The 13,737-nt window shown below is 48.4% G+C and overlaps 1 protein-coding gene across 7 annotated transcripts in view; it reads right to left on the bottom strand.

Annotated features, from left to right (window-relative positions):
* LOC108933484 (calmodulin-binding transcription activator 1-like) overlaps positions 1-13,737 on the bottom strand; it is a 288,342-nt gene that overhangs the window by 143,690 nt on the left and 130,915 nt on the right. For all 7 annotated transcript variants that reach the window (XR_003798268.1, XM_029259174.1, XM_029259181.1 and 4 more), the window contains one exon: positions 6,166-6,233. Coding sequence is in view for 6 of the 7 variants with exons in the window: in XM_029259174.1 (XP_029115007.1) it covers positions 6,166-6,233 (68 nt within the window). In the remaining variant the exon portion in view is untranslated. The remainder of the gene's footprint in view (positions 1-6,165; positions 6,234-13,737) is intronic.

Raw genomic sequence — 13,737 nt, 5'->3', positions numbered from 1 at the left:
GCAGCAAACTCATCGATTATGAAATTTTCTCATAACACCGGTAGATGTATCAAATTTCAACCGAAGGTGGAGTTCTGTTACGGGAGTGAGCAGACAGTCGGAGCTCCTTTATCAGACTCGGCGGACAGGTAGAGCTCTCCCATGAGCCTGGGATCCACATGGGGAAGAAGAGCCCAGGTTGGAGACGCGCATCCTGCTCCGGCTAACAGACGGCCGGAGACAAGCGCAGTGGTGAAGAAGACCATAATTGAGTAAAGTCTTTATTATCACGCTACAGTGGTGGCAGGACCCCATTTCCCTGTTGCCCAACCGAAACTGTCCCCTTGAGCACCTACCCGGGATCAACTTCTTTGCTTACGTGTCTATTTGCCAGCTCGCCGAGAGCACATCAGTCCTGCTTTAGCAACGGCGCGAACCCGCTCCCCGCAACCCCGCTATGATCACTGCTATTTGTTGTCATTACCGCTGCTTTCCTTTTACATTAACCTTTACATTCTCTCCCATTTGCGCTGCGGCTGCTGTGCTTTGCCATCAATTTGCATTATCTATGGCAGGTGTTGGGGACAATGTATTACAATTGAGACCTGACACGCGTGGCTCCTGGCGCCATTCATCCAGAACTACAGTATTAACAAAAACAGTGGACTCATTGTGTTGGGAGGCGGGGCGAACGGAGGGGGTGAACAATGGAGGTGCCATAGCGGACACGCTTCTCGGAGTCAGTTATAAAGTGTCCTCCATCCTCTCCCGAGTGTTCTCCGCTCCTCTGGCCTTTTTAGAGCTGTCAGTTAGTCTCCGGCTCTCCGAGCGCCACGCTCCATTTTCGTCCTGCGCTATAGCCTTCGTCTGCCAGGACCCCTCACCGTTTCTCCACATTCATCATCCCTTCCTGCTCCCCCTCTTGCCCTGTTTGGGAACTGCTGCCCATTTCGAGCCCATCTCACTCTCTTCTTTTCTGTCCTTCCCTCTCTTTGCGTGCGTTTCTGTTTCCAGTTTCAGAACTTCTATCATTCTGACATTTTATTTAATTGCTTTGGGCCTTACTAAATGTTGGATCTGTAAAAGTTTTGCTTTTCAACACACATATGGACCTTTGCTTCAAAAACAGGGCAAGTGAGAAGAGAAGAGAAGAGAAGAGAAGAGAAGAGAAGAGAAGAGAAGAGAAGAGAAGAAACAATTTTCAAACACTTGGTTCTGCAGGACTCCACAAATGACTGGCATGAGACAAGGTGAGGAGAAGTGCCCACACTGCCAATACCCATGAACGCCCTCGGTGTCAGTGCTGAAGCAACGCTCTCCAGCGGGACGACTTGCGGACCACACCGACTCCCATTGCCCGAGGCCAAGTGGCTGCACTTGGGAACCACGCGCCACATCGGAAAGCTTTTGCGGTGACCCGAGTCCATTACGTTCACGTTCACGGGGATAATTAACCCCACTGCAACTGTGAGAAAGAGAAACTGTCTTTTAAGTTGGACACATTGGCTTTTCGCTGGTTAGTTTTAATGGATATGTCGTTGACATGTTAATTCAACTGAATGGATGGTAAAGAGCAAATTAGCTTTGTCATGTGTGACAACGCATTTTAATTATATTCCTCTAAATAATTAAGACATCGCCTATTACTGAGAACAGGAGACAGATCTAACCAAGCAAACGAACTGCAGCAATAAATAAATAACAATATAAATAAAGAGCCACAGCCACGAGTGCGGTACAACGCGTGACACGGAGGCAGCGCAACGCTCGCGGACCGCTCCGCCACCTGGCGGTCATATCTTCTCCCCCCCTCGAAACAAGCGTGGAACCATGGATTTTATTCATAATGGCAGGAGCATTATGTAAGATACACAGCAGTCGCTTAGACAACATGTTTTCAGACTTGTAGTAGGACGCACACACACACCAACGCATAGATAAATATTCAAAGACACGTACATATGAGTTTGCTTTCCTAGCACAGGTAAAGTTCTACACTTACCGACTCGAGCTACATTAATGATTTGACGAATAAATGACCGGGAAAGTTGCCCCATCGACAACTAGATGAAATTTGAAAAGGAACAAAAATTTTTATTTTCCTAAACTCAGTCACTTGCAATAAACACTTATTCATCGCAGGGTCACGGTGGTTCAAAGCCTATCCCAGAAGAGGAGGACACGAGGCGTGGTACACCCTGGACAGGACACCAGTCCATAACAGGGCAAACAACACACACTCAGCTCCCTATCATTCACCCATACAACACACTCATTCACTCACATGCACATGCACCAAGGGCACCGTAGACTTTGGACTGTGGGAGGAAACCAGAGAACCAAGTGGGAACTCACCCAAAACTCCACATAGACTGAGAAAGTATGAACTTATGCATCTAAACCAGAGCGCAGGCACTGTGAGGGACCAATGGTACCCACGGTGCCACCCTTTTTTTGCAAAACTGATTACTTTTGAAAAAAAAAAAATAAAATAAACTAGACCGCAGCCTTGAACAGGACAATGTCTAGATTGTCTCTGCTGGGGACAGTGCGCCTTCTTGCTCAAATAGGAGAGCTTTTAGTATTGTAGTTAGAGCATCTGCCTTCAGACCCAGAGGTTGCAGGTTTGAATCCCTCCTCCAGCTGTAGTATCGGTGAGCAATGTACACAGTGTAAAATTACCCAGCTGTATAAGCTGGTAAATAATTGTAAGTAGCTTAACTTTATAAGTTGCTGTGGAGACAAGCGTCAGCCGAACGAGTAAATGTAAATGATGTAGGGGTGGCCGGGCTCTGTGTCTCAGAAGAGACTACTGGTTTGATCATTTCAATGTCACAGAGCGAGGTGGCAGCACTGCGGGGACACCGGGGTCCCGAGACCCTCCGGACGGCCAGACAGCCCGAGCTCCCACTCTCAGCTGGACCTCAAACCGGCTGCCATGTACACCCATACGCCGTGACCACAAGCGGGGGCAGCAGCGTGACTAAAGCCCTTTCTCAAGGCGCTCGCCCTCTGCCTCTCTCTAAAGCCGCGTCCTTAGTGTTGACAGAATACTGTGTTATGTGCCTTAATTATTCAGAAGGGCTAAGCAACAGCTAATGTGCAAGAGAAAAGCTGAGAAATACTGAGTCAATTTAGGCAGTTTTTTTTGGCAATAAACACTGAATTATTAAGAAAACATTTGGGAGGGGTCTGTGAAAGGTACAGTAGAAATAGAACTGTGCTCCTTCCGCAAAGGGCGCAATATATAAATACGCGTTCCACGCTTTCAAATCCGTGATTATGTAGATTTTATTAAAGAGCAGAAAGTCCTCCTGATAAATGGAAATGAAACAGGAAAGGCATGTTTAAATTAAAGTCGGGGGCAGTATTGATCGTGAGCACTATGGCACTTTGAGTCGGAGAGGGAATGTGTGTTTCGGGGACTGTACACATCCATCATGTGGCACTCGCGGTCTGCTCGGCCCTGATAAACACGGCTAGGAAAACAAACCAGCCCACACAATTCATCCGAAGACAAGGCCCCGCTCTCCGTACGCCCGTATATACGCACGTGGGCGTGAGTGCGTTCGGGCGGGTGTGCGTACGTTTGCTCGCGCCAGCTTCCTTGCGTTTACCCCGCCCTCGCGAAACACGTTCGCGGTCGGTCGCGTCCGGCGGCGGCACGCAAATGCTTCCCGGCGCTCCTTTGTTGACTCGGCTCCGTTCTCATCCTCGCTTCGTCCGTATGCGAGAGCCATTCCGGTCGCTTTAAGCGACTTCCTCTCAAGGCGTGTGGGTGGGGGGGGCGTTCGGGCTGCCGTGTTTCAATCAAAGAGCCCCGTACAACAGCGATGCCGGTTTTCGATCGCATCGACCCCCGACTAGCAGAGTGACCGATGCCTCTCCGTTACGCTTCCATCCCTCCGAAACACACACGCAGCCCCAGTGACCCCTGCCGCTGGACCCGTTCCAGGAAGAAATTGCTCGCCGGAGCTCCCGGCTCCGACTCCCAGAAGCCGACCTGCGTTGCCATGGCTCCGAACCTCCCGACCCCTGACACCCCGACCTTATTCGAAGATCAGCAGGAAAGACAGATGCCGACGAGAATCGATGTCACGCTATCACGGAGCTCTGCCGGGGTGCGGTCCCTGCTCGTGAGTGAGATGCACGGGGCCAACGGGGCCTCCTATTGGATGAGGGAGCATCCATCTTCAAGGCGGACTCGCCACGTTCAATATATGGGCCATTCTAGCTCAATTTTCCTGCCGGCTAAACACTAGCGGTTCACTTATTGGAAATGAAACCAGTTTATAACATGCAGGTTGCAGATTCAAATCCCAGGATGGACTTTTTCTTACCCTTGAGCACAGTACTTAACCTAATTTACTTCAGTAAATATACAGCAATTGCAAACTACTAAGCGATTAAACACTGCTGAGCAAATAAATGATCTCACATAACTTTGGTCACCGGATTTTCCAGTGACAAGCAAGTTTGGGCCTTAACAGTATTATCCAGGCAGCTTTCTCAGCGTGATAAAAAAAAAAAAAAAAAAAACTCCACCGTCGGAGACCCAGCAGGCTGCAAAACGCCAGCGCGATTCTCTTAGGCTATGATGAGTTAAGAGATTATTATTTGCCCTTCTCACATTAAACATTTGCAGTCTTTACCTGGGGTCTGGGCTCAGCTTTGTTTTGTAAATTCACCTTTTGGCTATAATACAAGAGGAAAAGAAATTCCCCCGCTGCTCAGACACTGAATGCATTAAGGGATCAGGTCTCCTAATGCATTCACTACTTATGTCACCGTTTCCTTTGCAGCAAAGAGTCAAACAAACAAGTCCCGCATCAATACGGGCGCACGGTTCATCTGCGGATGTACGGAGAGCAGCGCATCCTGGGAGCGCGCAGAAGATCTGTCCGATCCCAGTCTTCCACGGTCAGGTCTCGACCCCATCTTTGTTTTTCTGAGATGGTGTGGTGTTGCCTGCTTGGAAAGGAGAAAGGGAGGATGGCCTTGCACCACTGTTGTTGAGTTTCAGTGAAATAATGCTCGAAAACATAACGGAACGGGCCGTAGAGAGCTTCGCCCGCCCCCTCCCTCCTGCTTGTAATCTGAATCGCCGCTAGTTCTGATCCTCACAGGAATATTGTAATTCACTTCTGCAAAATGAAGGATGACTCGCTGAATTAAGAAGCCAGAACAAATCATACTTTGCAATTAGCCCAATTGTAGAAGTCGTCTCCCGGGGTCCCGCGTGGACATCGGAGAGCCGCCACTCGGCGCAGGACGAGACGGTCCGGCGAACGCGATGCCCCGCGCGGAGCCATGTTCCGAGTTTGTCCTCCAGAAAACCACGGGGCACAGCCGCACCGAGCCGGTCCGCATCTGGTCCCTGCGCTCGGAACATGTGCGGGTATCCCCAGCACCCCAGGGCAGCTGGTAGCGTAGTGGTTAGAGCTCTGGTGAGATCTTCAAAAAACCTGGGATTGAGGCTCACCTCCTGCTGCAGTGCCCTTGATCAAGGTACTCACCCTGAACTGATAGAGTAAAAATTACTCAGCTGTATCAGTGGGTGAATCACTGTGTAGTTTATTGTAAAAAACCTAAGTGTAAGTCCCTTTGGAGAAGAGCGCCAGGTCAACGTCAATGTACGGAGGACCGGCCAGCGCAAGGGTTGGGTTTTCAGGATTGAAAAAGTGCCTGTTCCAAACTGCATGGTGTTTTCCTTCTTTCAAAGACTCATCGGTGCTTGAATACGAAACGAAGAACTTACCTGCTCTCTACTGGTGAACAGCCCGATGTTTCAGCACTAACAAAAGAAAATATGTCCTATGCGGCGGCCACGACGGAGCTCCGCCGTACGGTCATTATGTGAGGGTGGCGTGCAGACGGAAATTAGTGCATCGGAGAGAATGACGAGCGGACCTTGAGTTCAAGGCCCAGCTGCAATCCGAAGCCGAAAGCCAGTTTTCCATTCAGCAACGTCCTTAGCGAAAGATGCAGACGCTCCGAACCTGCCGCTTACACTCTCCGGCAATAAACGCCCAACTCGTTGCAAAGGGCTGCTTTCATGTTCTGCTTTTCCGTCACTCCGCTTGCTTTCAAACAAAGACGTTTAAGCTGAAGGAAAACCAAACCTGTAGGAGAAAATCCGCCGAAAATCTGCGGCAATTCAGTTTTTGTGTTCGGCGGCTCTCTCACCTTGTTTTGGGGGAAGTTGTTAACCACTCTTCATGCTTTTCAAATGTTATCAAGTAGGCTGCGATTTCCTGTAAAGAAGCACATAGAAGAAAGACATTAAAAGAATTCCGTTTAAAGGGCAGCTAAATTTAGATCTTTGGTGGGGAGAGTCATGTTGTTACCCCGAGGAAGCTAAAAATGAGCAATTAAAGGTTGGCAATTTTATTGCGCAAATAGAAAAAACCGAAATTTGCTTAAGACGCGTGTTGACGAGCGGTGTGAGACAAGGACAGTTGGACTGGACTTCGGTACAGGTAGCATAGTGGTTAAGAGCGTCGCATTGCAATCTGTAGGTCGTCGGTTTGAATATCCACTCTTGCTGCAGTATCCTTGATCAAGCGGTTACCTTCAGCTGATACAATACCTGTAACCTACTGTATAAATGAGTGAACCACTGTATGGTTGATAATAACACCATAAGCTCCCAGGGACAGAGGCACTGGGTAAGTAAGGGTTAACCATCGTAAAGTAGCTCTGCAGAATACACGTACAGTTAAAAAGGTTATTTAAAAACATCGAAAGTGTGTCGTACATCGATCACACAGTTATTTCAACACTGACACCTCGGTTCTGCGCGTTACAATGACACCGGCTCTGGATGTTTACACGGCTGAGTCACACTCAGATGCCGAACGACTCAAACGAGATGCAAATTGTCAAGGTTGCATTTTTATTGTAATTCCGTCCACGCTTTGCTGGAAAGGAAAAAGTCGTACGGAGGGGATGCGAGTATGGATGCGCCAAGAGAAATGGCACAATTGAAACTACGCCGCGTGTTCATAAGCAGCCAGAATGTTCCGTTTTCGCTGACGCACAAATCCCTTACAAACCACACGCAGGCTTCTTGGAAGAACTAGCAACAGAAGAGGACTCGTCATGTGACCAAACGCCCAACAAGTTCACGGCGAAAGGAAGAGACCCTGCCACCGCGCTGCTATTTAAATGATCCGTTTAATCATTTCATGTGTGTTACCAACACGACACACGCTGTTCGAAAAAGTACTTTAGACCGATACACGACGAACATAAACGCGCGCCTTCCTGGAGTCACAAATGGGCAAGGCCGGGATTTTTGAAGATACTCTTTGTTTTTTTCGATTCTTAAATGCACCCGATTCACTTCCACGGCGTTTACAGCTCTTGTCTGGCGTTTGCGAGTATCGGTAACCAAAACGGACGAGGAATGCTGTTTATTTTCACAGAATGAATCCAGCAGCTGTTAGTGTTAGTGATTCTAATAGCATGAGTAAGAAGAGGTGTGCTGTTACTATGGAGACCAAAGTGGAGGTTTAAAAAAAAAACGAAAAAAGAAGTTAAAAATAAATCAAATTGCACATTTATGGGGGAAAAATGGGTATAATTTTAAATTTAATGAAATATTTTACAAAAATGTAACACAGCCCTAAGTTAATTAAAAATAAAGGGACTACGGACTGTTTTTTTTTTACTCACTGTACGTATACCTGAGGTTTTTGGAGAACCTAATCCATAAATACATCCGGTAACATCTGTTTTTCTAAGCTTTTATTAAGAGGTTAAGCGGTAACAGTCACTGTAGTTAAGAACGAAAACACACAGCGAACAGAACTCTGGTCCCAACTGTCGTCCGTAAGTTAAGGAGTCAGTGTATTTGTTTACTCTGTCCTCAAGTTGCAATAAACAGCCCGTAAAGAAGGTCAGCGACTGTGACGGGGCTGAGCCGGAGGGCACAAAGCCGGCGTGCCGTGTCGTCCTTGCGAACCGGGAATTACAAACAGATTTTGCACGCTGCTGATTTACTCTCAAAATAAATAAAGCGTTACGTGCAGCGGCATGAAGTGACGAATGCTCGGATGCGGCAGGGATCATCGTCGGGATTCAAGCGTCACGAGCGCCGTTCCTCCGATACCGCGCGTGTACCTGCGGCGCACCACGAAGCCTGGACCGCGTGGGCCTCTCCGCCCGCGACCGGAGAGCGGAGACTCGGGATTGCCGGCCGAGCGGATCTTCCCGCCCCCCGGGGGGTGCAACCGCAGCTGGCCGAAACAGCAGGCTCGTAAAGAAATACAACGGCGTATGACAAAACGGCAGCGGCCGGGCCAAGTGGAGCGGTGACAGGACCTCTTTAACGCCAAGGAGCAGCCGCAGTCACCCACCCCTCGGCAGCACATCAATGCTTCGCCTTGGCATCCCTTCTCCCCGCAGCTCTCCAGGGAGAACGCCAGCGCTGGCACGGCCCCCGTGGGAGAGGGAAGGATGGGGGGCTGGGCGGAGCCACAGCTGATATACTTGCATCTCTGGGTGCCAGCTGGGAGATAATAAAGTGTAGATTTACTCCACACCCTCACGCCACAACAGCCAGGGTTTGCACCAGGCCAGCGAGACGGGCTTTAGTATCCATCTAGGGGGAGAGATAGAGCTGTGTTAGATGTCCAGGAGAGAGCGGGATATAGGTTCTGTCCTCTTTATGGGCCATGTGTTTGAGAGAAAGGAAACAACCCCCGAAAGCGGGAAAATTCGGTCATTTTTATCCACCACCACCACATGATATAGCACACGTTTAAAGAAATCACCGTGTGAGCAGAGGCCAGCCTTGCGTTCGCCTTCTGCCGATCAGCACGGCACTTCCGGCTCGTTAATCCAGGCGATATTTAGGTTTCTCTAACATCTCCCTTTGCTTTTTCGGTTTAATTCCGTCATTCTCCTTTCCCCACATTTTCCATGCGATTCCAAATATGAAAGTCTCGTCCCGATGATCGGGAAATTCATCCTGGGGAGGTGTAGGAGCCTGCGAATAACGGGTGGCGACCACACCGCCAGCAAAGGAAGCCCGCCGATGACTTTATTAGTTGAGAAAACAAAATAAGCCGCAAAATTTTGTGTGGCTTCCTACCACAATAAATAAGAGGAACAAATATGCTGGAGAAAAGGAGGCAAACAAGATGAGAAAATTAGGCTGATTTATGCACAGTTTCTCACTAAGTGGGGCTTCTGCTGAAGAAGAACTCAACAGATTCCACATTAAAAGTCAGCATCCGGATCTCAGCAGAGCGAAACGGAGTAAGAGGCTGGGCCCAGCTCGTAAAATAACGGTACAGGCTCCCTCTCCTCCCTGTCCGAACAGCTGCACAGCGTTATCCCAATCCCCCAATCAACCATAAAGATGCAATAACCTTACGGTCAGAAAACAAACAAAAACAGATGTAGAGCCGTAAAACAGCTGTAGGAGACAAACTAAGTTTGATAGGCTGATAAGGGTCTGCCACGCGCCCCGGGGATTGCCGGAGCCTCCGAAGAAAGAACACGTCAACAATATCTGAGATGCCCACGTCGCTGGCCGTAAGACATAATCCATCAGCTAAATCCATCCATTCCATCAGCTGACCTCGATGTCAGCCTGTCCGGGTGGCGCTCCGAGAGTGTCCGATGCTCCGAGGCGCTACGATTTCACGCTCGCCGGGGAAGCTTTCCCGCAGCGTCTGGGTGTTTGCCGACCCGCATCCGCACGCCAGTTTACTGTGCTCGGCAGCACCGCTGGGGAGAAGACAGAGGGTACACCTTCAGCGCGTGCCGTGTCCATTTCCCCCGTCCCGACACAGCCTCTGCGAGACGCTTGCGGGACATCTACACCAATGAGGTTCTAAGTCATTTAACGCAGAACGTGAATCGAGTTGACATGAGCGAAGGCAGTCACTCTTGTACATGGTCTCAGGTGCCCAGACCTACGGCGCATGTCTTCCGTCGCCCTCGTCACCCCCTTGAGCAAAGTACGTTCCATGAATGGCTGCAGTGTAAACTACCCAGTTGCATAAGTAGGTAAATCATTGTAAGTAGCTTAACACTGTAATTTACTTGAAAGAAACGAATCAGCTAAATAAAGAAATATAAACCAAACACTTCACTTCCAGTTTAAACTCTAGTTTGGCCCAAGCTGTAGTTGAACACCATATAAATCACCCGCAGAGTTCTATATGCCAGTGGAGTTATGCCCAGGGCCGGTTTTATTATTACACAAACCTAGGCAATCGTCTAGGAGGTGATGGAATTCGAGGGCACAAAATTTTGCTACTCAAACTGAAAAATAAATAGTAACCTTACAAAAAATAATAAAAACCCTTGCTTAATAATAAAATGTTTTACAAGAAACCATACTTTCATAAAAAGCACATATATACGTATTTGTTCACTTAAACTTCAGCCTTAACCCTCTCGGGCTCAGAAATGCTACTATTAGTGGGCAATTAATGATGCAAATACTAAACGTCTGCTTGGAGAGGGTTAAAAAAGATTACAGTCACTATAAATTTGTGTTCCGTACATATGTTTTGTTTAGATGTATGAAAAAGCTTTTGTACAGTAAGAGTTCTGCATATGTTGTCTTGATGTTGTAGATAATGTTGCAGCGTTGCATTTATTGTCTCTTCATCTTTATTGCCTGATTTTGTATTTATTACTTTAGAGTGTGCGGGAGATGCGCAAGCAAGAATTTCTCTTCGTAATGTACACCTGTACTATGTACACATGACAGCAAACTTGACATATGATGTTCTCATACGTGTCTTTATGCGAAAAAATACATAAAACATAACCTTTTATTTATAAAATCTAATTTTATTTCCCCTTATTTATGGTCTGTATATATCAATGCCTAATAATAACTTGGATCAGTGTTTATCTCAGTTTTTTTCTCATATATAAGTATGTGTATGTTTATTAATTTTAAGACAGAAGTCTAAGGGCTGCCGGACTGATTCTTGCCCTGGGGCGCCAAAAACTCGGAGCGCTGGCCCTGAGCATGCCAGAACAGCACTGTATGAAAAATGTGAAAGCAGCACCATTTTTACATGCTGCAGGGAGGAGCCCAAGAACACAGAAAAATCCGATGGGGTCCTGTGGTCTGTTCAGGTCCAATTCGGTGCACCGATTCGGGCCAAAATCAGTTCAGCACCACGGAGAGCACCACCCCCTACGCCCGACTCATCCCTTCACCGGTTCCCTGTACCCTACCTACCTGGGCGGGAGAAGGCGGACTCCTCTGCGCCCCCCTCGCACGTGACTCCATCAATTATTTAAAGAGTTTTTTACTCTAGAAGGCGGTCGTGGGTTTGAATAAACTTCATGACCGTATCTGTGAGGCAGAGCCATTAGAGTGACTGAAGACGGCGCTAGATAACATTCAGGCAACATTTAACTGTCCAAATATACAGATGAGAGAGATAGGCTCATAGGCTTCTTGTCATTTCTGTATTGGCGATGGTCTTAATAAATATTCTCCCTTCATTGTTGGGACGGGGGGGCGGTCTCCAGCTATCTCCCACATGGCTCTCAAACCTTGTAGCTTCTTCCAGCTTGCGCTTCCCCACGGAACTGTATTTCTTTTTGTTTTTCTTAATGAATCACTAGATGGACACTGATCCCCTCTTTCTTCCCTCAAGTGCAGCCAGGGCACAGCGCCCCATATTGCTTATTTGTCTTTCCGCTGAAAAACCTTGTCCTCGGAGTGTTTTTGAATCACATTTTATATGTCTTGCGGTCTCATTTTCAAGGTTATGGCGACGAAAGGTACGATATCGATGCGCCAAAAAATTTCGAAATGTTCAAAAGTGCGCTTATTGACTCTGAGCTCTGCAGAGCGACTGCTCAAGGCTGCATTCCGCTCCGCAGGGCTGATCGAATGAAAATGCAAATGTGGCATCGCCATTCTATCACTCAGGAGACAAAGGCATTCAAAGGACTGGGCAGCTTTTGATGAGCAGCTTTGTGAGCAGCATCATGGTGACACTCTGCCTGACCTCAGGAAAAACCACTGGTTTTTATGCAAGTGGAATTAAAATGGGGGGAAAGAAAAAAACATTATTATAATTTGTTTCTTTTTTTTTTTTCCCAGCAGACTTTTGTTGCCCGATTCGGTTCAAAAAGATAATTAATCCATTCGGAAAGCCGGATGCTTCGCTCCGAAAATGTAAGCACCTTGGCTCAACGGTGCCAACGGCAGAACCCCCTCCCCCTTGGCAGCCTTCGGGTTACGAGCGCACCTCCTTCACCGCCATTCCATCAGGTGCCTCATGCCTTATGCAGACAAGGAGGGGGAGGCGGCGGAGAAGAAGCGCCCGCTTGGTACGAAACACTCGAAACAAACATAACCGTTACATTAAAACCGAGCTCCCCTGGCATCGATTCAGAGCCCATCGGACACGTGTCTCTGAACACCTTCCATAAAACAGTACCCATGCAAAATTCCGCAGAACATTCCGTAGCCACAAGGACAAAGCCGGCTGAAATATACATCAAAGAGCGAGGGCTGCGATTTAAAATGGAACATTGCGTTGAAGGTCTGCATGCGGCACCTTTCCAGCGCGTAATGTTACTCTCAAAGTTTTTCACGCCCAAATGAAAAGATGAGGGGAAAAAAAGTGAATAACACAGACAAGGGGAGAAAAGATGAAATAGAGTCATTATTCATAATATGCAGTTTTATAGGTGGGAAGTAATGTGAAGCTTGTATCCGCGATCGTCAATTCTCTTTGTAGCTCGGGAGTCGAAGCAGAGGTCTGGAATCTACCGTTACTCTGAGAAGCTGCTCAACACCTAACGCAGATGAAAGAAAACGTACGGACCGGAACACAAAGACCTAAACAAAATGCGAAATATGTCACGCCAGAAGGTGGCACACTGGTTAACGACTTGTAACCCGAAGGCGGCATTGTGGAAAGCCAGACGGGCGCCTTGGTGCCCCGAAGCGCGGTACCAAACCTGGATTTCCGCAGCAGAAACCGCCGGCTGTAGAAATGGGCAAATCTACGCGATGGTTTGCATTAAAGCACGAGCTCGGGAACACAATAACACCGAGAGCGTGCCCCCCGGGGGCAGCGGGCAGCAGACAAAGATGGATGTGTGGGTTGGCGCCTTTTAGTCCGCGCAACCCTCGAGGGGTGTTTCATCACACTTTGTGGGGGGTGCAGCGCTTAAAGTTTTCGTCGAGTCCTCCCGTTCACTGGGGGGGAATAAAAGTCGTTGTGTGGATTAAAATATCATCAATTTTTAACATGAGAATGAACCGCTGATGGGGAGGCTATACGGTGAGCAGCTCGCCGATATCGGTTGAAGTCGGGGGGTGTCGCTCACGGCCGAGGCCTCGCGGAGGACGGCATACGTGAGTCCTCGCGGGGCACGACCGGGCAATTACTACCTCGTCGTCCCTCAAAATCGCACCCGTCCGGTAGCACCGGGACCAGCGTCACCCGTGAAATCCAGCTGCCGGCGGAGCTCCGAATTACAGGTCGTGGCGGCGAAACGAAAGAGACGGACGGAGAAGGACGGAGGAGAGACGCGACAGCCTCAAACGGGACGAACGAGAGCCAGAAGAGGGAGAGCTGAAATCTGGAAAAAATAATACATTTACGTGGGTTGGATCAGTGGATTTCCACTTCCTTTCCCCCACTCCTTTTCTTTCCCGTCTCTCAGGGTGACGACGACACGAAGAGCTGGAATTTCGTCTCGCGCGCCGACTCAATTTCAAAACAACTCTGCGCGCTATTGTGCTTTCTTTGATGT

The sequence above is a fragment of the Scleropages formosus genome, chromosome 2 (assembly GCF_900964775.1).
Source record: "Scleropages formosus chromosome 2, fSclFor1.1, whole genome shotgun sequence".
NCBI classification, from domain to species: Eukaryota; Metazoa; Chordata; class Actinopteri; order Osteoglossiformes; family Osteoglossidae; genus Scleropages; species Scleropages formosus.
This window is presented reverse-complemented; position numbering and strand designations above follow the sequence as displayed.